This window comes from Neoarius graeffei, chromosome 1 (genome assembly GCF_027579695.1).
Source record: "Neoarius graeffei isolate fNeoGra1 chromosome 1, fNeoGra1.pri, whole genome shotgun sequence".
In the NCBI taxonomy this organism is placed as follows: Eukaryota; Metazoa; Chordata; class Actinopteri; order Siluriformes; family Ariidae; genus Neoarius; species Neoarius graeffei.
This window is the reverse complement of record NC_083569.1, coordinates 68,737,149-68,759,574: the sequence shown is the minus strand read 5'-3', so window position 1 is coordinate 68,759,574 and position 22,426 is coordinate 68,737,149. Positions and strand designations below refer to the sequence as shown.

General features: G+C 39.8%; 1 protein-coding gene across 6 annotated transcripts in view; it reads left to right on the top strand.

Moving 5' to 3' along the window:
- arap2 (ArfGAP with RhoGAP domain, ankyrin repeat and PH domain 2) overlaps positions 1–15,403 on the top strand; it is a 184,318-nt gene extending 168,915 nt beyond the window's left edge. For all 6 annotated transcript variants that reach the window (XM_060916930.1, XM_060917332.1, XM_060917247.1 and 3 more), the window contains 4 exons: positions 4,430–4,465; positions 5,186–5,249; positions 13,687–13,809; positions 13,989–15,403. In XM_060916930.1, the coding sequence (XP_060772913.1) occupies positions 4,430–4,465; positions 5,186–5,249; positions 13,687–13,809; positions 13,989–14,360 (595 nt within the window). In that variant the 3' untranslated portion in view covers positions 14,361–15,403. The remainder of the gene's footprint in view (positions 1–4,429; positions 4,466–5,185; positions 5,250–13,686; positions 13,810–13,988) is intronic.
- Positions 15,404–22,426: the final 7,023 nt, after the last annotated feature.

The following is a 22,426-nucleotide window of genomic DNA, read 5'->3' as shown; positions in this document are numbered from 1 at the left end:
TAAAGGGAATATTGATTCAAGGCATATTGAGTGGCGTTAAAGAGTCCGAGAGAGAAACGCAGCTCAACCTGACAGCACTGTGAATTTCCAGCAGCAGTGATTCACAGATTTACTAGAATGAGGTTGCTTGAAATGCAATAAAAGGGTGAAAGCTGTGTTAAGGAAGTGTTCATCAATTAAAAGAAACAGCAGAGATCAACAAGTCGAAATCAAAAAAAGCAGTTCAGGTTCAAATTTCCCTCAATCTGCTTAGAAGAGGTTCCTGTGTATGGTTTGGTTTTAATTGGAACAAATGTTTAATATCCAGCTATAGGTCTAGGTTTTTATCACAAGTGCCATTGGTTAACTCCAGATCATTTTTTAAAATTTATTTATTTATTTATTTATAATTCTATCCACTTTCACTGGACATGAGCAATCACGCACCCTGATTGGCTACTCTACTACTAGGATATCAGCAGAGGTATACTGTAACGAAGTACATTTACTTGAGTACTGTACCTTAAGTACACTTTTTGAGTATCTGTACTTTTTTACTAGATTTATTTATTTATTTATTTATTTATTTATTTTGGCAACTTATGACTTTAACTTCACTACATTTGAAAGGCAAATATCGTACTTTTTACTCCACTATATTTCTATCAAGGTCCTCGTTACTATGAAGCAGCTTTGAAAGTGGATGTTTTTCTTTTCTAAAACGTGAGTTGTTTTCGCAGGTGATACTGAGACAGCTGATCAGGAATCACTAGGGTCACGTCACGTCCACAGACTGTATAAAATCAAGTTCAGTGATTTCATAGCAGTGTTATTTGAACACGATCAGTTGATGGCAGAATGTAAGGAGGTGGTTCTTCTGGGGAACGTGCACACACCCATGGCTTTACCTAGAACCCATGTTTCAGTTTTCAGAAAGGATTAAAGAGTCGTTTCATTTTAAATGTTTGCTTTGTTTCCCAAAAACGAACCACATCACCACCTACAAAAACTCGCCGTCCAACCTGCGGAAGCATATTGAGGTACAACCCCGATTCCAAAAAAGTTGGGACAAAGTACAAATTGTAAATAAAAATGGAATGCAATGATGTGGAAGTTTCAAAATTCCATATTTTATTCAGAATAGAACATAGATGACATATCAAATGTTTAAACAGAGAAAATGTATCATTTAAAGAGAAAAATTAAGTGATTTTAAATTTCATGACAACAACACATCTCAAAAAAGTTGGGACAAGGCCATGTTTACCACTGTGAGACATCCCTTTTTCTCTTTACAACAGTCTGTAAACGTCTGGGGACTGAGGAGACAAGTTGCTCAAGTTTAGGGATAGGAATGTTAACCCATTCTTGTCTAATGTAGGATTCTAGTTGCTCAACTGTCTTAGGTCTTTTTTGTCGTATCTTCCGTTTTATGATGCGCCAAATGTTTTCTATGGATGAAAGATCTGGACTGCAGGCTGGCCAGTTCAGTACCCGGTACCCAGTACCCTTCTTCTACGCAGCCATGATGCTGTAATTGATGCAGTATGTGGTTTGGCATTGTCATGTTGGAAAATGCAAGGTCTTCCCTGAAAGAGACGTCGTCTGGATGGGAGCATATGTTGCTCTAGAACCTGGATATACCTTTCAGCATTGATGGTGTCTTTCCAGATGTGTAAGCTGCCCATGCCACACGCACTAATGCAACCCCATACCATCAGAGATGCAGGCTTCTGAACTGAGCGCTGATAACAACTTGGGTCGTCCTTCTCCTCTTTAGTCCGAATGACACGGCGTCCCTGATTTCCATAAAGAACTTCAAATTTTGATTCGTCTGACCACAGAACAGTTTTCCACTTTGCCACAGTCCATTTTAAATGAGCCTTGGCCCAGAGAAGACGTCTGCGCTTCTGGATCATGTTTAGATACGGCTGCTTCTTTGAACTATAGAGTTTTAACTGGCAACGGCGGATGGCACGGTGAATTGTGTTCACAGATAATGTTCTCTGGAAATATTCCTGAGCCCATTTCGTGATTTCCAATACAGAAGCATGCCTGTATGTGATGCAGTGCCGTCTAAGGGCCTGAAGATCACGGGCACCCAGTATGGTTTTCCGGCCTTGACCCTTACGCACAGAGATTCTTCCAGATTCTCTGAATCTTTTGATGATATTATGCACTGTAGATGATGATATGTTCAAACTCTTTGCAATTTTACACTGTCGAACTCCTTTCTGATATTGCTCCACTATTTGTCGGCGCAGAATTAGGGGGATTGGTGATCCTCTTCCCATCTTTACTTCTGAGAGCCGCTGCCACACCAAGATGCTCTTTTTATACCCAGTCATGTTAATGACCTATTGCCAATTGACCTAATGAGTTGCAGTTTGGTCCTCCAGCTGTTCCTTTTTTGTACCTTTAACTTTTCCAGCCTCTTATTGCCCCTGTCCCAACTTTTTTGATGTGTTGCTGTCATGAAATTTCAAATGAGCCAATATTTGGCATGAAATTTCAAATTGTCTCACTTTCGACATTTGATATGTCATCTATGTTCTATTGTGAATACAATATCAGTTTTTGAGATTTGTAAATTATTTCATTCCGTTTTTATTTACAATTTGTACTTTGTCCCAACTTTTTTGGAATCGGGGTTGTATATAAATGTTTTATTCCAAGAGAAAGCTTGCAGTGAAGTTGTCTGTGCTTTTAGAGCTAGCGATATCGTTGCAATAGCTGTGCAGTCTGGTTAGTCAAATGACTTTCTATGGATTTGCCTGCCAAGTTGCCATTGCCTTGTCCACGGATAACGTTAACATATAGCTAGTTAACTTGGACACTGTTAGTTAGCATGTAAAAAAGGAGTTACGCTAACATGAATAACGTTAACTTATCTTAAGTCCTTTCAGAAATATGTTTCAGCATAATCTTGCCAAATAATGTAGAAATCTTTTCTTTTTTAGTAGCATTAGCTACCCAATATGATTTTGAGTTTGAAAAAAGCTTGCTAGCATGTTAGGTGGAGTTTCACTGACTAGCTAGCGTAACGTTAAACCACCACGATGGCACAGCATGTGTACATTTTGTGAATTCACATTTCTGTCTTTGGTAACGGTATTAGGTTTTGTAAGCGTTGTGGCAATAATACAATGATGCGTTGACAGAAAATGTGCTTTTAATACTTAAGTACTTCAGCACTTTAACTTAAGTAAAAAAAATTGACTGGACAGTTTTCACTTGTATCGGAGTAACATTTGACTAGTGGGATCTGTACTTTGACTTAAGTAATGAAGTTGGGTACTTTGTCCACCTCTGGATATCAGCTTATATACCGTGAGCAGAGGAAAAACAAAATGGCGGAATGTGCTGCTGAACCAACCGAGGACGAAATAAAAACTCTACTCAAAAACAAAACCCTCAAACATGCAAAACAAAAGGCAACAAAATATGGAATGAAAGTATTTGGTGGTAAGAATGTATCTTATTTTTCGAGAATTTGTATTATTGTAGCATTTTTCACAAATTGCTCCTGTCATTTCGCTGTTTTTTTTTTTTTTTTTACATTCTAAGTGGAAATGATTTTGTTGGATGTTTTGTGTAAAGTTTTTATTCATCGAATTTGTCAAAAAAAAATGCTCGGTTTCTCAAAATCCAGTGAATGTGGATAGAATAAAACGGTTATTCCACTCAATCTCATCGTACATGGCTTATAGCCGACTCAGTGCTACGCACCTCATCGACTGTCAGCTACAACTCGATTTCGTGGAATAACTGTTAAATGTTTTATGCGCTTCAGTGTTTGCTGGATCTGGGTTGAGGGTTGTGGGGTTTTCTTTTTTTGTTTTTTTAAACTTGCTGCTAATTGTTTTTAAAAAGTTGTGTTTTTAAATTATTCCTAAGTGGTGGTGGTGGGGGGGGGGGATTACTCAAACAGCTGGCCTGAACCTTAAAATAATCTAAAGTGGAACAAGTTAGCATTTTTGTGACACCATCTCATACTTGTACAAAAAGTTAACAAAACCAAGTTAAACAAAGACCAAGTACGTAAGGTCGTATGATCAGTACTCCCTCCGTGCCCTGTCCGTCGGCTAGAAAGCACAAAGTGCTTTTCTACACAGCGTATCACAGCCTTCCTGTACATTGCGAATCCATTAGTATCATGTGCTGAAATATTGCCAGGGAGCAAAGAGCATGGAGGCCTTCCTTTAGCCCAAGCTTTTATTCCTCCCACCAGCTCTTTAAACCACATTTAGGCTGCAGTAAAGGAAGCTAAGCTGAATTTTACTGTTGCTTAGTGCTTAAGCAATCCTCTGGGGGTCAAGTTCTGTGACTGTTGGAAAGAGTTGAGAATAGACTTAAATCGATATGTGGGCCTTAGTGAAATGCTGGAAGGGTAAAGGCTTGTGTGTTATTTTCCAACTCGCTCTCACACACTCTCTTTTATTCTCAACAGTTGGGGTTTCACGGTGTACACGCAAAAACAGCAATGGTAAGAGCAGTTCATTTTGGCCTAATTGACCAGTCAGTGATAAGATGACAAATTTAGATGCTGTGTTTTATATTTATTAACTACTTATTAACTGAGCACATGGTCTTTACGGGAAAATATCAGACCGAGGTCTTGACAGTATGAACAGAGCTGTAGGTAGGGTCCATACCCAAAACAAAACCCCCGAGCTCTTGTATTTTCCCGTAAAGACTGAGCAAGCGAGGTTAATCAGGAGATTATATGGCTTTTTTTTTTTTTATTTCTAAGATTTAAATAGACTGTTATTATAATAAGGTGTGACGCTGCTTTCAGTCATGCCATATTTGTAACACGCGTGCAGAATAAACGGCTAGCAGTTTCAGAATTGAATTCATTTCTCCAATCGAGTAATACATGACAAATGTTCTGAGAAAGATAAAAATATAATCTGTATTGACTTATTTTTCAACAAAATGATGTTAGATAATGAACAGTCTTTTTCCCACTGAAAGCCGGCGCCTTGGAAAGAAAGTCTGTGATCGCCCGCAGGCATTACAGGAAAATTCTGCCTGCCAAGGAACCAATCAGGGCGCACGGTTTTTACCGGAAGTAGCTCGCGCCATATAATAAAACCTGTTTATTGAGCAGATGTGCATTTAGGAAGCATTTGCTCTTTTATTAAGCTGTTAATGAACATTGTAGATCTGAAGTTAATGTCTGATCATGTATTCTGTCAATAAGGTATTTCTGCTGTGTGGGAAAAGATTCACAGCTGGACTGGGTTACAGCCATTATCAGTTGTAAGGTAAGTGCATAAAGAGACTTGCACTTCTGAGGAAAAGATGTTCACTCTTCTTCACTCCATGCAGACTTAAGTGACCAAAAGCTGGTAATTTTCCAGTGAAGCAGTTTCCTTTCTTCAAAAAGGAGAGGGACATGAATAAAAAGAAAGTTTTGAGGTCATTCTCTGGCTGCATAAATCACATTATCCTGAAAAGTCTTTTAGAAGAAATAAGGTCATGTAGGCTGCCACAATCGCACCGGCTCCATCATGCGCTTCTCTCCACAGCCGAGTGCAGCGACTGACCAAGGGCCTGACTCAGCTCAGTGTGCATTAATAATAGAAACAGAGGGCACACACTGGCACAGGGACTCGCGAAGATTTAGATATTTCCCCCTTTTCTGCCCTAGTGCTTCTCTTATCTACCTTCCTCAGTTCTCTAAACTTTACTGAAAGCTTTTGTCCTTTACCCCCCCCCCCAGTAGTAGCAACACAACATTAAACAATAAAGAGCTTTTAATCACTTTCTTGGACAAGTACAGCGGATTTCTGGTCAACGAAGGCTCGAGAAGGAGAGAAAAACAGAAGGAGGATGAGATGTGCCTAATTATCATTTTATTTTGTTCCCATACTTTTTTTAAGCACATCTGGTTTGTGTGTGTTGGAGCAAACCCAGCAAGTAGATTAATTGATACTCCTCAGACTCTATTTCTCAAACTCGCATTCCCTAAGGTATGGTTCCCATAGCAATAGCACAGGAATAGTGGCTAGGCAAGAGTACAGCTAGACGAACCCCTCTGTTGCTAAAATGAGGATGAGCGCGCCAAGAACAGGATCAGAGGCCGCTGAGTCACACAGAAAAGTACAAGCTGTCTCAGCAAGCAGAAGGAGGGCGTGCTGGTCGCTCAGGTAGCAGTGCAAAATGTTCCAGCACATTTATTCTGACATCATTAAGGTCTTAAAGTTGTTCATGTTCCCCCCCCCCCTTCTCTTTTCTTTTAACTGAAGTTTTAATGTGTTTTAAAGATATAGATGACATTTAGACTTTTTTGATATTTTGTGTTCAGTGGTAGGTTTAACATTCACTCTTTATTTATTTATTTATTTATTTATTTTTTGGTCAGGCATGGCAATGACCTGTGCAGTTGTTGCTACGCCATCCACTTTATTAGGAACACCTGCTCATTTATGGAGTTATCTAATCAGCCAGTCATGTGGCAGCAGTGCAGTGAATAAAATCATGAAGACGCAGGTCAAGAGCTTCAGTTAACGTTCACATCAAACCTCGGGGGGGGGGAGTGTGATTTCTCTCTGTGACTTTTAACCATGGTTGTTGGTGCCAGATGAGCTGGTTTGAATATTTCAGAAATTGCTGAGCTCCTGGGATTTTCACACACAATGGGGTCTCTAGAGTTTACACAGAATGGTGAGAAAAAAACATTGAGCAACAGTTCTGTAGGTGTAACCCTTGTTGATGAGAGAGGTCAGAGGTAAATGGGTCAAGCTGCCCGGAAGGATCTAGTAACTCAAATAATCACTCTTTCCAAACGTGGTGAGCAGAAAAATATCTCAGCATGTACAACGCATCAAACCTTAAGGAGGATGGGCTACAACAGCAGAAATCATCAGGTTCCACTCCTATCAGCCAAGGACAGAAAGCTGAGGCGATCATGGGCACAGCCTTATCAAAACTGGACAGTTGAAGATTAGGGGTAAAAAAAAATTCAGCACCCCCCCAGTTTCACCGAGTGCATGCCCATGATAGCCCCAGATTCTTGTGTGGGTTAGAGTAAGTGTGTGTGGAGCTGTGAGAGAGAGTGTATTGAATGTGTGTGTGCGCGCTCGCCCTGTTTCCTACATTGCATACATAGTTTCTTTAGCTACTGATGCCTTTAAGCACATCCAGCTTTTCAAAAAGTTTGAAAAATAAATGCTCTACTGGAACTGAGGATGAGATGATTGAATCTAACAAAATGGTACTTGATTAGGGGATACTGCTCCAAATATGCTAAATCCCTCCATTGATCCCCAAAGTAGTGCAATGACTTCAGCTCTGAGTTGGCTTCTGGAATATGTCCACAACCTCCTGTGAAGATGATGTCATGGTCATCTTCCTGTGTTGCAGCAGCCAAACTTGAAGCCTCACTCTGTCACAAACCCAAGATCAGTGGCAGCCTGAAGCACTAGTTCATGAATCTTTTTTTTTTTTTTTTTGATACCATCTGTGGAGGCAGCCATCATATTTTGAAGTATAGATGTATCACACTTGCCAGGATTGCTTTATTTGCTTTATTGACTTCTGGTGGAACCTCTAGAAAACCACGGAGTCTGTACTGGAAACCATCAACAATGACCTGCAAGAGGAGAGAGGGGTATAGGCCATTTGCAGGAATTGGTCACGTGTCAGTTTTCCCCATAGCAAAAAGCCCGTGGTGGGCAAGCTAACTTGACATTCCTTGACAACCATAAGAGTTTGACTGGTGATGCGATCAATCCATTTCTATAATAGCTGTTTTTACCTTTTTTTTTTTAACCCGAATTTTCGTGTGTACTTGGAAAAAGTTTGTGGTTTTAACTACTGTCGTAAGTTAAAGCAAATCATTGGCCGTAAGAGAGAGTTTTTTTGGACTCAAGTTGGTCGCCACCGAAAGAAATTCATGTGCGAAATGGCGGATATATCTGTATTTATACATCTGTATTTATTTTCAAGAATTTCCACACATTAAGCGAATGATAAAGGTAGAAAAGGAGAAATAAGATATAAACATACCTGAGAAATCCGCCATTTCACACATGAATTTCTTTCGGTGGCGACCAACTTGAGTCCAAAAAACACTCTTACAGCCAATGATTCGCTTTAACTTACGACAGAAGTTAAAACCACAAACTTTTTCCAAGTACACACGAAAATTCAGGTCAAAAAAGACAGTAGAAAAGGTAAAAACAGCTATTATAGAAATGGATTGCTTCGCATCGCCAGTCAAACTCGTATGGTTGTCAAGGAATGTCAAGTTAGCTTGCCCACCACGGGCTTGTTGCTATGGGGAAAATTGACATGTGACCAGTTCCTGCAAATGGCCTATTGCAAATTGGAAGTATACAAAGCTTCAAGTTTTGTCTCAACAGTGAAATGGGTAGGGATTAGTGCTGCATAGTAGCATGATGTAGTCAGTCAATGGCCAATGCATCTGGTCTCAAGACTTTAATGTACTCCTCTGTGAAATCCATCTCAGCATCCTTAAATGTTGGAAGATCCATCTTTGTCAAGCTGTCAGCAAGATTCTCTCACATGGTTTATATTTGACTAAAGCTGCCATAAAGACAGTTTCACCATGTAGCACAAGGTGTTATCAAGCTGCATTTCAACACTTCAGCTGTTTTGGGGCTTCCTGAGACATTCCAAAGAGTAGAACGTTTTCCCATTGCTGAGTTATCGAGGTGTCCGAGATTAGGATTGTCAATTGAATTCATTGCTTTTTTTTATTTTTGCATCTGCTGTAGCCACTAAACTGAGGGTATGGAAAGCACATTTACAGATGAGCGGGCTAAATTATCCCTGTCTCATTCTCTTCGGAGTCTGAGGAGTCTATGGTCACAGAACTCAGCTCTTCATCATTGTGATTGTGCTCACCCAATGAGGCCCTTCCAAGCCTAAGTGGAAGCCTGCCCAGTGGAGCAACTCTCATGAGAAAACACTGGGTAACCTGAAACAGAGCAAGAGTGGGCAAAACTAGAGACAATCTCCATAAGTGGGGATTCATCGCTAGTGCGGAGTGTCCCTGTAGTGAGCCACTACAGACAATGGACCACATCCTCTGTAGATGCCCACTGGGACCCACAAGCTCCAACCAAGACCTGATGGAAGCAGACAATACCACTCTCCTACCGTACGGATACAGCAGTGGAGTGATGAAATATGGTATGATGAGTGTGCTATCACACTGATAAAACTCGACACCCGAGTAGACCAAATGTCAGCTATGGTACACAGGTGCTTGACACTTCAAGATTTCTTTCAAAACCTTCACTTTTAAGGCAAAGTCATCATCAATTCTTCTCCCTAGAGGAGTTCTTGACATAACTGATGTTTGTAGGCTCAGTTCCTGAATCGGGTTGATGAATTCTTTTTGCTCAGCTGTTGAAAGAGGATGCATCCCTTTAACCATGTAGTAGACAAGCCTATTTATTTATTTATTTATTTATTTACTTACTTACTTATTTATTTGTGAGAACTGAGAGAGCCCTGTAAACAGCTTAGTCTGTCTGCATGTTGTAATGGGTGTCATTTGCTTCCCAATACTAAATCATGTCTCTCCTCATAGGCTACTGCCTCACGATGCTCCCATCTCTGCCTCCAATCTCATTCTGACTAGCAAAAGTGGGCAAACGAATTTGCGGTGTGCTTTTTCAAATATCATGCCCACAGAGCGTTGTTGAATAGCACAGACTTATTTGGGAACAATTTTTATTTAAAAAAAACAAAACACAGACTCCGTTACACACTCTTGGATTTGGCGGGACATTGTGAGCTACAGCAGATGCCAGTCGTGGATGGGTTGACAGCCTGCTGTTTAATAACATTGCAGCACACTGTTGTTAACAATAAGGCATGAAACATTTTGCATTGAAATGGGTATTTTAAATAAATGCTGCCCATCCCTACCAAACAACCATGCCATTGTTAGTCATGGATCCTATTTTTCCCCATTCTGATGTTTGATGTGAACATTAACTGAAGCTCTTGACCTGTACCTACGTAATTGTATTCATTGTGCTGCTGCCACATGATATGATTGGCTGATTTTAGATAATTGTATAAATGATTAGGTGTGCAGAGTGTTCCTAATAAAGCATGTATGTGTGGGCCAAAGTACCTTTTCACATAAATCGTAATAAATTGCGCTTATCAACAAAATATAAACAATTGTTTCTAAAATAGTTTGTGTGAATACCGTATGTAAAAATAAATCAAAATAGAAATTGGCTCTACTAACGTCCCCTAAAGTATTTAAAAGGGCAGTAAATGGAAAGCTGATTGACAGGCAGTGTATTTAAATACTGAATATATTAGCTGAGTTGGTTTTATGTTCTATTGAACCAATTGGTTAAAATAACCAATTTTGAATGTCATTTTTGGGCAGCACTTTGATGTAGTGCTTAATACTGTCACCTCACAGAAAGAAGGTTCTGGGTTTAAACCTTGTGGCTGACTGGGACCTTTCTGTGTGGCGTTTACATGTTTTGCCTGTGTGGGTTTCCTCCCATGATCCCAAAACATGTGCATGCATGAGGTCAACTGGCTACTCTAAATTGCCCATAGGTGGCACTTCACGGAATCCAGGGACACATGTCGACCGAAACGAATCCGAGAAAATCGCAAAAGAAGCATTTTTTTTTAATTTGTGATTTTCGTTTTTTTCCATAATGTGCAAGGTCAGATCTTGAAGAATGCAATCAATATTTCAGATAATAGATTGTTTTGTTGGAAAAGCATACATTTTTTGTTGCAAATTGTCTCGTTTTTGTCAGGACTGTAGCCTGCTGGGGGTGTGGGTAAATTACCATATGGGCCATTCACGTGACAATTTAAGTCTTTTTTTTTTTTTTTTTGCCAATCAGCTGTATGATACGAGCTGAGCTCATGGCTACTTAAGCTGCATACAGGCATGTAATTTCACTATTGAATGAACATGGAGCAAGCTGAACAGATCGCAGAGAAGCTGAAACACCACGAAGCAAACAGACGCACGGTAGTTACATCGGAGATGACCATTTCTAGCAAAAAAAAAAAACGCAACCAAAAGGAAGTATTCTAGGACTACATTCCATCGGAGGCATTGATGTGTGCAAGGCGCTGTTTCTCTTTCTGATGGGGTAAGTTTATTAATCTAAGGTTGTGTGGTTATTTTTGCATGTAACGGAGAGTGTTATGGTTTGGTTACACGAAACTAGCGTTGTGTTAGTTGTTATCATCGTGCTATCTTTCTTTCTTACGGTGTGAGTAATTTTATTTTTGCATGTAACGGAGAGTGTTGTGGTTTGGTTACATGAAACTAGCATTGTGTTAGTTGTTATCATCGTACTATCTTTCTTTCTCACGGTGTGAGTAATTTTTCAACCACAAAACGTTAAAGTATACTTTAGGACTTATTTTTGTACTTCATAATTGTTTTGGGCATACTTTGCATGGAAGGAAAATTGACGTGGTGATCTTTGTTTACATGAAAGTAGCTAGTATTGGGTAGAGCTTTCCTTAATGTCATGCAAATGAGCAGCATTATGTGCCCGCCCTACACCCAGAGTAGCTGAGAAAGAAAACTTTGAGGGTGATTTTCTCCCTTCCCTGTTTTAAGAGTTATGCACTTTCAAAAGGCCACACATTCTTCAAATATTGTCAGATCTCCACATGGAAGGCATCATTGGAAAGCTTAGAAACTGTACTTTCTGAATCTGTCAATAACTCAAAATGCCCCTGGGCCGACATGTGTCCCTGGATTCCGTGATCTGACACTGTGAACGAGTGTGTGAATGGTTGTTTGTCTATTGAGTTAGCCCTGTGATAGATTGGCAACCTGGTCAGGATGTACCTTCGCCTGAAGTCTGCTGGGATTGGCTCCAGCTTCCACCACGACCCTGACGGATAAGCGGTATAGATGATGGAGTGTTGTGTGTGTTTTTTTTTTTTAAATAAGTTTTATTACAATCCTTTGTATTGCTGAGGAATGGCAGTGGGGGGGGGGGAGAATGTGACTTGGCAAGTTACAAAACAGTCCATAAAAAATAGACATGAAGTCCGTAAAAAAAATCCTGGCATGACGGGTTTGGACGGGACTAAAATCCCAGTGATACACCTGTAATAATTACAAAATCCTCACTGCCTTATGTAAAACTAATCCAACCTGAATAGGGCTAAAGCCAGTGATAATACAGCACTTGGCACCTATCCGAACGGCTGCACTCAGAACATGACCAAAAACGTCTCACTTGAAGAGTAAGTGCAGAAAGTGCTTCAAAACAGCATGAGAATCCTGAATGATGAGCAAATATTTGCGAGCTCCAACGAGCCAGTAATGTTTTCCAGTTCTCTGTTTAGCCACAGCAAATGAGGTAGAGACGGTCTATGAAAAGGCTGTGGAGCATCTGTTCAGTTTAAGAACTGTGAGATTTCCACCTTTCACTTCCCCCCCATTTTGTATCATCTAATAGTCAAGTGAGCTATGACTCATTAATCATCAGTGTAACTCCAATTAAATAGGTTATTTAACTCTGATTACTAAAGACATTATTTCATAACTCACTGTAATTGCTGTGTTTGGTTTGCACCTGCTGATGGCATTGACAAATTATTAAATGGTTGTGACCCGTTGTGTAAAACATTCCACCATAGTGTGGCTTGACGATGTGAAGGGCATGAAATTACCAAGTTCCAAGGTCATGAAGACGCCAGAATGCTGTAGTGCTTTATCTTTGGAAGTGGACAATTTTAAAGTAAAAGGATGAAACACTGAATCATTTAGTATTCTCCCTGCACTTGCATAACCTAATCGATGAGACATTTAAATAAGGAGTTTGGGGGTGGTAGAGACAGACGATGTTTTTAAAAAAAAAAGTTTCCCTCAATCATATTTTGTTAAAGTCAAGTCAACTTTATTGTCAAATATGCTATACATGCTCGACATACAGCACAGATGAAATATCAGTCCTCTCTGACCCACAGTGCAAACTGGCAATGCAATAAATAAAAATAGAATAAAAATAGAATAATTGAAAAAAAACCCCAATATAAACAGTATAAACACTCTCGATAGGAACTAGACAGACTAAACACTCAAACAATATAAACAGAATAAATAAACAGTATAAACACTAAATAAGAACAAGACAGACTAAACACTCAGACAATATAAACAGTATAAACACTCTAGATAGGCCCAAGCTGTTTTTTTACATGCATTTTTTATTTCTCTTTGCTATTTGGGCTTATTAGAACCTGATTAGAATAAAAACTAAGCATCATCTTTTGATAAGATGTACTTTTAGAGAAAAAGTATGTCCACATATGTGGATTCTTGTTCCGAATTTCCATAAAGTGCTGTCCACGCATGTGACTGCTAAGCCCTAGGAGGTTAACTAAACACACACACACACACACACACACACACACACACAAATTGGTACAAATAACCAAACAGTCAAGGGCACTTAGGGTATAACAGGTAAACATGAACATGAAATAAGCAGAATAAACAAGAAAGTTAACTGATTAAAATTAGACGTGACAAACCAGTGCTTTCTCATTTATATAACAGGCTTACTTAAAGGCAAAATCCAGCCAGAATGATGTGCATATTCATCTTTTAGCATGTGAATTCTTTCGTACACATGGTCTATTTTCACTATTAAAAATAGCATTGCACTGTAAGTATAGCTTTGGTGCATTTACTCTTGTTTATTTGTGTAGAATCAAGGAGACTCGTGGCCTACATGCAAAGCAAAGAGAAAATCCTCAGATCAACAGAACAACCGAGAGCATGCTTCTGCTCGCCAGAGTTCAGAGATCGAAGCAGCCAAACGCAGCAAGGAGGTCAGGATCAAAAAACCTCCACACTGGCTTAAAGCCTACAGAGTTTGAAACAGAGCTTATATTTTAGTTAATAAAATTATTAACTTACTCCATGTATTTGTATGTAATGGAAAAGGTCAAAGAACCCAAAGGCTGAGATTGTGCATGAGATCATACATTCTCTGCGCTTTTGTTCACAGGACAATAAGATGGTGCCCCTGAATGTCACTTCTGACAAGGCGAAGTCAAAGAACTTAAATGAGGCTGATAATATGAATAGAATGCCGAAGCTGGAGGGCTGTTTAACGCAGAAAAACCGGAAAGGAGATTCAGTACTAAGCTCTGCTTCCAGTGGAGGAAATTATGCACCGTCTAGAAACAAAATGGCCGTCGAAGGATCCCTGCAGACTCTGTATAAACCTGTTCCGCATCCAGATTCTGGTAACTACGCCAAATCTCAGCAGAAAAAAGCAATGATTGGATGCAACACAGGACAAATGCCTCAGAGTCTCCTCAATGAACTGAGCAGCGTTCTCACTCAAACAGGACGCACACCCAGAGAAGAAAGCTGAGAGCTTACAAACACAAAACAAGGCTCGAGTGAAGAGGCAGAAAGTCTTGCAAGTGGTATTCCAGAGGGTGAGAGAACATATAGCTCTCAGGACGGCCTCAAAAAAAGCAAAACCAAGCTCTACACAATGTAAAATTTATACATTGTTCAGCCATAGTGGTGCACACCAAAGCCTTTCTGGTAGACCTTCACTAACCTTAAAAAAAAATCATTTTAACTGCAGGCATTCAACCAATACTACTGTACTGCAGTGTCTTGATTGCAAGATGAGTGAGTGTATGTAACGTAAAGGGCTCTGGTATGGATTTAGAGGTCAAACATCAGTAGGAGTGTGTGGATGTATGTGCCTCCAAGTGTACAGACTTCTTTATTCAACTTCGACCGGAGTCAATCCAGCCTTCTAGCCATGGACCTTGCTGCAAAGGACCAGATAACAAATGATATTTAGTAAAGTCCATTATCCAAAAGGGGGAAAAAATTTTAGCAAAACCCACAGGTAAGGGCTTTTTTTTTTTTTTTCCAGACGAGTTCTATAAGAATTCATGGCTAGTATTTAAATTCTGCTTGATTCTTCTGTACTTAATTTTACTGCTTAAATTGAGGTCGAGCAGAGTTCAGGCCACACAATCATTTGACGTAAAATCATTGACCAGGTTCAAGTTTCGTGTATATAGAATGCATTTAGAACGAATATGGTCTTTTTTTTTTTTTTATAAAAAAGTCCTTTCTATTTCCTCCAGTGTTAATGTTTCCTAATCCATCAACAGAAGCATGCCCTTTATTGCTGTAATACCCCAGGAGTCCAAGTCGCACAGCGCCATTAAATAATGAATCTTTTTCTGAAAGGGTCCACATGGGCTGCTGTTGTCCAGTTTCCTTTAAATATTTAACACCGTTTTATTATGCGTCATGTAGCTGCTGCCTTGATTTTGATGCTCCTTTACAAGATCCTCAGCGTGGCCTTGTGCCTTTTGTTAAAATGTCGAATGTATTAATGTAAAACAATTTGTGACATATAAATAAATGATGGTAAACTTTAGTTCATGTTTCTTTTCAAAGAAAGTGTTTCTCTGAAGGTGTTCAGTGTTTTTTTTTTTTTTTTTTTTTTATAAATTGTCATTTTGTTTAATGGCTCATAGACCAAGTTGTCAGCTAATTAGGTATGCAGTTACTAATTGTAGTCCATTTGTTGCTTCACTAGGGATGTAACACAGTGCTATTATCTAGATCTGTATGTTTAGTATTCTGATTTTATCGTCAGATTTTATAGGAATGGGTTATTTATTTATTTATTTATTGAATCCACCACTATGCCCCCAAAAATGCTGGGGGGGGGGATTGAGAAAAGTGGTAATAAATGTCAGCATCCCAGTCCCAATACACACCTCTCATCTCCATTAGATGCTACATGACCCTTTCTGACCAAATTTCTCGGGAAAAAAAAAAAGAGAGAGAATAGTCTACCTACTATTTGTATCTGTTTGCATTCATTTAGCTATTTAATCTTAATAATGTATTCCTATTTTTATTATACCCCCATTCCGAAGGGGGGTATACTGGTTTGCCTCTGCCCGTCCATCTGTATTTCTGTCCATCTGAAACACCCTTTTTCTCAGCAACCACAAATCAGTCACTTGGTAGCAAACTTCAGCTTGGGGTTCTATACAGTGTATACCGTTTTCAGGTCTGTCGCACATCGACTTCCTGTTTTACCGACTTAATGTATTTATGAAAGATATAGGGTGGATTTACAAAATTTTCATAACACTTTTCTCAGCAACTACAAATCACAACTTCTCGATATTTGGTATTGAGCTTCAGCTTGGGGTTCTATACTGTGTGTATACAATTTTCAGGTCTGTCGCACATCGACTTCCTGTTTACCAACTGAATGTATTTACGAAACACGCAGCATGGATTTCTGAAATTTTCATAACACTTTTCTCAGCAACTACAAATCACAACTGCTTGATATTTGGTATCGAGCTTCAACTTGGGGTTCTATACCGTGTATACCATTTTCAGGTCTGTCACACATCAACTTCCTGTTTACCGACTGAATGTATTTACGAAACACACTGTGGATTTTGATGCTGTTTCAAGAAGCAAAATGCTATTTCAAAATGACAGTTTACCAGGATGTTATTTGAAATCCCTAGGGAGAACACTGCTCTTTACTTACTTACTTGTTTCAGGGTTAATTATTTGTTGAAGTCAACCTTCATAATTCCTGATTGCGTTTTGATATACGCGAGAGTGGGAGGCTATGTAAGGGAGCAGTTGCTTACAGTTGATCAGGTTGTATCCATGTTTGCATTCATTTAGCTGTTTAAGCTTAATAATGTATTCATATTTGGTTACATCTCTATACTTTACAATATGCTGTTAGCCCTTTCTACTCTCCACAACAAGGGAAAATGACCACAGCACCAAAACCAACTGATATCACGGCATACTCAAAGTAGGACTGATTGCCTTGTACTACTCCTGAGACTGTACCTGCTCCCCCACTGGTCTACGGTCACACTGTGCTTTATGTTCCAGTCCCGAGTGTACGTTCGTCATCACGACGCAGCTTTACTTGCTGACTACAATTGGAGTTCATTAATAAGGTGAGAACCAGACCTGATATTAACCCAAATATTCTCCATGTGTACACTATAGCGTTTGCGTTCTATGTGTTTAGCGATCACACTGTGCACAAGCCCAACCGAACCGTACCCGAGTGCAACTCTTCCAAGTGGTCTAAGTGACCCACACCCGAGCGTGGTACACAACGATCACACGAGTCAATCAACTGGGGGTTAAATGTGCTCGGGTGTGGGTACGGCTCACCTAGCGTGAGTACACCTTTATTTGGGTGGTGGACAGTAGTCACACTATGTAGTGTGTGTTGCTGGTATGCGATACAAATATGGCACAGAGACATTGCTGTAGAGGCCATTTTTAAACATTGTGCTATCAAAAATATCCGGTCAACCGCTGTCCCTTGGTTACAAATTGACAGTAGTGAAAGGCTGGAAGAGGATTAGCACACATTGTGCAGGAAAAAGGGGAAATAAGCTGCAGTCTCTAACCTTTTACTGAAAAGGCGACGAGCAGGGTATGTGTGTCTGTCTGAAACCACCAGTAACGCTGCTGCATAAGATACGCTCGTACCAGTGCCACACGCATTAACTTGGTATTTCATGGTGGTCTTAAGGTGACCTACAAAGTCTACCTTGAAACTGTGTAATCTCTGCATAAATTGTTTTCACTCACTGTATAAATGTCACACCCTCACAAGGTTTTTTTTTTTTTTTTTTTTTTAAACTTCCTTTAGAACAACACCTAGCAGATCAGAGATAGCAGATGTGACTTGTTTTTAGACACTGTTAATGGGCCTGAAACATGGGGAGTGTTGTGTGACACCTGCACCCTTTTTTTTTTCTTTCGGATCCTTTGTTAGAAATAATTAGTGTGGTTATGCAGAGACTCTTTGAGCACAGCCAGATGTCAAGGTCCTGAAGCACAAAGAAACCTTCCATCTCTATGCTCCTGTCACTCAACTGATTTACGGGAGAAAATAGAAATACCGAAGATTTAAAATTTGAGATGTGGGTGTATGTGGTATTCACCTGTTCACACTTGAATCGCGTGCAGGGAGGGGGTACATATTGTAGGTGTTTTATTTATTTAAGAAAATAACTGACGGGGAGATTTAAGATACTAAAAGATTTGATCTGGCCACATCAAAGAGAACTAATTTCGATCAAGTCTTTGGTTGATATATGCATAAGCTGAGCTTAATGAACATGATACACTGACAAGTCTGCTGATTTTATCCAGAGGAAGTCACTAGTAGTGCTGTTGTGCAACTCTGGTTCGGTATTGTGTTTTTAAGTCAGGCAGTGATTGATGGGCGCTGGCTAATACTGTATCTCATTTTACCCAGTATATGGTGCAGTGCTGCGAAAAATAAGCAAATGTAGCAAATAAGCTTGCTGTTCTAATGCATGAAATTAAAAAAAAAATTTAACAGCTGAACATTTCAGTGGCTTATCGTGTCCAAATGTTTCAGAATGTGTTGCTCATCCTTTCAATCAATTTCTCAGTCTTACTGCATCAATGACTCCTATGATTGAGCAGTTTTAGTAACAAAAAGAGCTAGAGATTGATTCAGTCGAGACAGGGCTGAGGCAATAAAACTAGATCTTTAAAGAAATCCACTTCAGGAAACTCGATTAAAAAAAAAAAAAAGCCGGAGCTGATATGATTCAAACATAAATGATTCAGTACATCTTCCGAAGCCATTATTACTGCGTGACTCCTGTTTGATCAGGACACAGGCCAATTCCGTTATTTTGGAACGGAAATAAAGACAAGTCTCATGCACCCAGGCCTGCTTTTTGATATTATTTATTGATGAGTCTCAGTTGATTCTGCACATATTGAATTAACTGTAAATAAAGCCTGCTTGCTGTTTTAATCAAAGAAGCTGGAAAGGGCTGGAAGGGAACCAGTGAGTGTTGTCATTTCCTCAGAAGGCTTAATGAAACCTTTTGAGCTTGATTCAGAATAAGTGTTTTCCTTTGTTTAGAAGAAATCGTGCAAAGTTCATGTTTGTTAATCCAAGTTACAGCAAAAGTTTGAATTTGTACTTTGCAGAACAAATTCACCGTGCAGCATTGAATTTCAACTTAATATCACGTTTAGTAATTGCACTATTAAATCTGATTTAATCGTCGTGTCGATGTTTGCCTCTCTTTATCTGGAGAGATGCTTTGTCGGAATGGACTGTTACTTTTGATGTAATCAAATTAAGGCAGCATTGCTGAGGGCATAAACAACAAAGCCCGATCTCGCTCCTGTTCAGCTGGATATCAGCCGCTTGAATCGGACAAACCGCTTTATTGCTAGCCTTTGCACTAAAACTGAGAGGAATAAATAAAGAGGGCTTTGAAAAAGCGATGAAGTGATATGGAGGTTAAACAGAATAGAAAACCACAGTCATACCTAAAATTATGGCAAATTGCATTTAACGTGGCCAGTATGTCTGCTTTGATTATACCCTGATATGCTAATTTACTGCATCATTCCCACTTCATGGATTCGGTTGAATGGGTCTTTCAAACACCTTCCTTGGCTCTCAAAGGTTAAATACCCATTGTTAAGTTACACAGTGGGCTAAATCTAATCAAGATGTAGAGTGGGCATGGAGACCATGCAACATATGTGTGAGGCAAATGGATAATGAGCCGATGTTCTCTCTGAATTATTCACGGGTGGGATGAGATTTGGGAGAGTTATGCATCATTATGAGGCTTATCATATCAGGATTAATAAGCTTATTGATATTACACAATTTGTTCATTTGGCACAGGACTCAAATTTTGTATCATAATAAGCATGGATGCATCTTCCCCTATCCCTGCTCCCACCCCCATCCCATTATGCCTTTATCTGATCACGACCCTTATTGAATGGTGAGATGCCTGATTGGCTGTATAATAACTATAGCAGCTAATTAGTGGGAAGACAATGCAGGGCTGATGCACGATAATCTCTGTTCACACGTGGAAAAATGTTCATGATGAGAGAAGGCGTTGATCGCAGAAATGGTGGGTGGGTGTGCGCGCGCGCGCGATGGCGCGACAGTTTGAGAAGAAAGGTGAACGACTGTAAAGACGCCACAAAGGAGAAACACGAGTCAAATGATAAATTAGAACAGTAAGATATTTGAGCTCTTTGGAAATATGAAAAAGTGGAGCTTGATCTGTTGTATAAAGAACATTCTTCAAAGGACTCTTACAAGCTCTACTTTTTAATAAAAATCTTACAATAATACCACACAGCTCAGCTCCATAGCTCGGTGGTTAGAGCACTGGCCTTGTAAACCAGGGGTCGCGAGTTGAATCCTCGCTGGTGCCTCAATAGCTTTTGGGCAGCACGGTCACCTCACAGCAAGAAGGTTCTGGGTTTGAGTTCAGCGGCTGGTGAGGGCCTTTCTGTGTGGGGTTTGCATGTTCTCTCTGTGTCTGTGTGGGTTCCCTCAGGGTGCTCCGGTTTCCCCCACAGTCCAAAGACATGCGGTTGGGTTAACATGGGGCAGCCATGGCCTGAGGTTGGGCTGAAGTGCCCTTGAGCAAGGCACCTAACCTCCAACTGCTCCCCAGGTACTGTAGCATAGCTGCCCACTGCTCTGGGTATGTGTGTGTTCATTGCTCACTTGTGTGTGGAGGAATTTCGCTGTGTGCTTAAAGGTAGTCTGTCTTTCAGATTTTTCAAGTTTAGGCCAAAAAAAAAGAGCTTTCCCTGAGACCCAATTATTTTTGTTTAGTAGATTGAAAGCTACTGAATTTGAATCACAGACTTCCAATTTTTTTTTTTTTTTAAATAGAACAATTAATGAATTTGGGCCACATGGCCCTAAATTCTCTATTTTTTTTCCTGCTTCACCATGACCCAATTCAAGATACTACATCATGCATCATGTGGTGGGCTTTCCCTGTTTGCGCAAGGCATTGTGGGATACAAATTTGAAACAGGAGAGAAAAATGGAGGACGTGAGTGTGTGAATGAAACGTGAAAGACCGACTACAGTAACGGAAAGCAAGAAGAAAAGATGTCATGTTGCGAAGGAAAGGAAATGCAGGACCAAACTAATAGATGTTGGCGAGCACCTCCGTGTGATCAGCTGTTCGTTTAGTGACAGAATGATGGAACTGTCAGTGCACGGTCAAGGTAAATTTGTAGATGGCAGTAATGCAACACTGTGGATACCAGCTGCCATAAAACCCAAAAGATGAAGATGACGACGATGACTAAGGTAAACCTGCGCATGCGCACACAGACTTCCTCTGTCTGCTTGACTGCACGAAGAGAGTGATTTCATGCACATTATTTGCTAAGGAATCTCCTCAAATTAAATAACTTCCCAGCCACGGAATGGCCTGATATTTTGAGATTATAGAAATAAACCTACTGTATATAACAATGACCAAATTTCAGAGGGAACTAAATTTCACTGATTTTATGAAATCGAAAGGTCTTCTCACTTTAAGTGTAAGCTTGAGTGTACATGTGACAAAGGCTTGGCTTCTTCTGCATGTGAAATAGTTCAGTTCATTCATTACTGAACAACAACAAAAAAATTTAAATGTCAACAACTATTTGAATTGAAGAAACTGAAGGATTGCTGGGATCCCAGATGAGAATGCATGCATGCATCTCAGGACATGTTTAGGTTCCATGTGTGAGTAAAGATCATGTGATTTTGAATGTAACATACGGTGGTGCTTGAAAGTTTGTGATCTCTTTAGAATTTTCTATATTTCTGCATAAATATGACCTAAAACATCATCAGACTTTCACACAAGTCCTAAAAGTAGATAAAGAGAACCCAGTTAAACAAATGAGACAAAAATATTATACTTGGTCATTTATTTATTGAGGAAAATGATCCAATATTACATATCTGTGAGTGGCAAAAGTATGTGAACCTCTAGGATTAGCAGTTAATTTGAAGGTGAAATTAGAGTCAGGTGTTTTCAATCAATGGGATGACAATCAGGTGTGAGTGGGCACCCTGTTTTATTTAAAGAACAGGGATCTATCAAAGTCTGATCTTCACAACACATGTTTGTGGAAGTGTATCATGGCACGAACAAAGGAGATTTCTGAGGACCTCAGAAAAAGTGCTGTTGATGCTCATCAGGCTGGAAAAGGTTACAAAACCATCTCTAAAGAGTTTGGACTCCACCAATCCACAGTCAGACAGATTGTGTACAAATGGAGGAAATTCAAGACCATTGTTACCCTCCCCAGGAGTGGTCGATCAACAAAGATCACTCCAAGAGCAAGGTGTGTAATAGTCGGCCAGGTCACAGAGGACCCCAGGGTAACTTCTAAGCAGCTGAAGGCCTCTCTCACATTGGCTAATGTTCATGAGTCCACCATCAGGAGAACATGGAACAACAATGGTGTGCATGGCAGGGTTGCAAGGAGAAAGCCACTGCTCTCCAAAAAGAACATTGCTGCTCATCTGCAGTTTGCTAAAGATCATGTGGACAAGCCAGAAGGCTATTG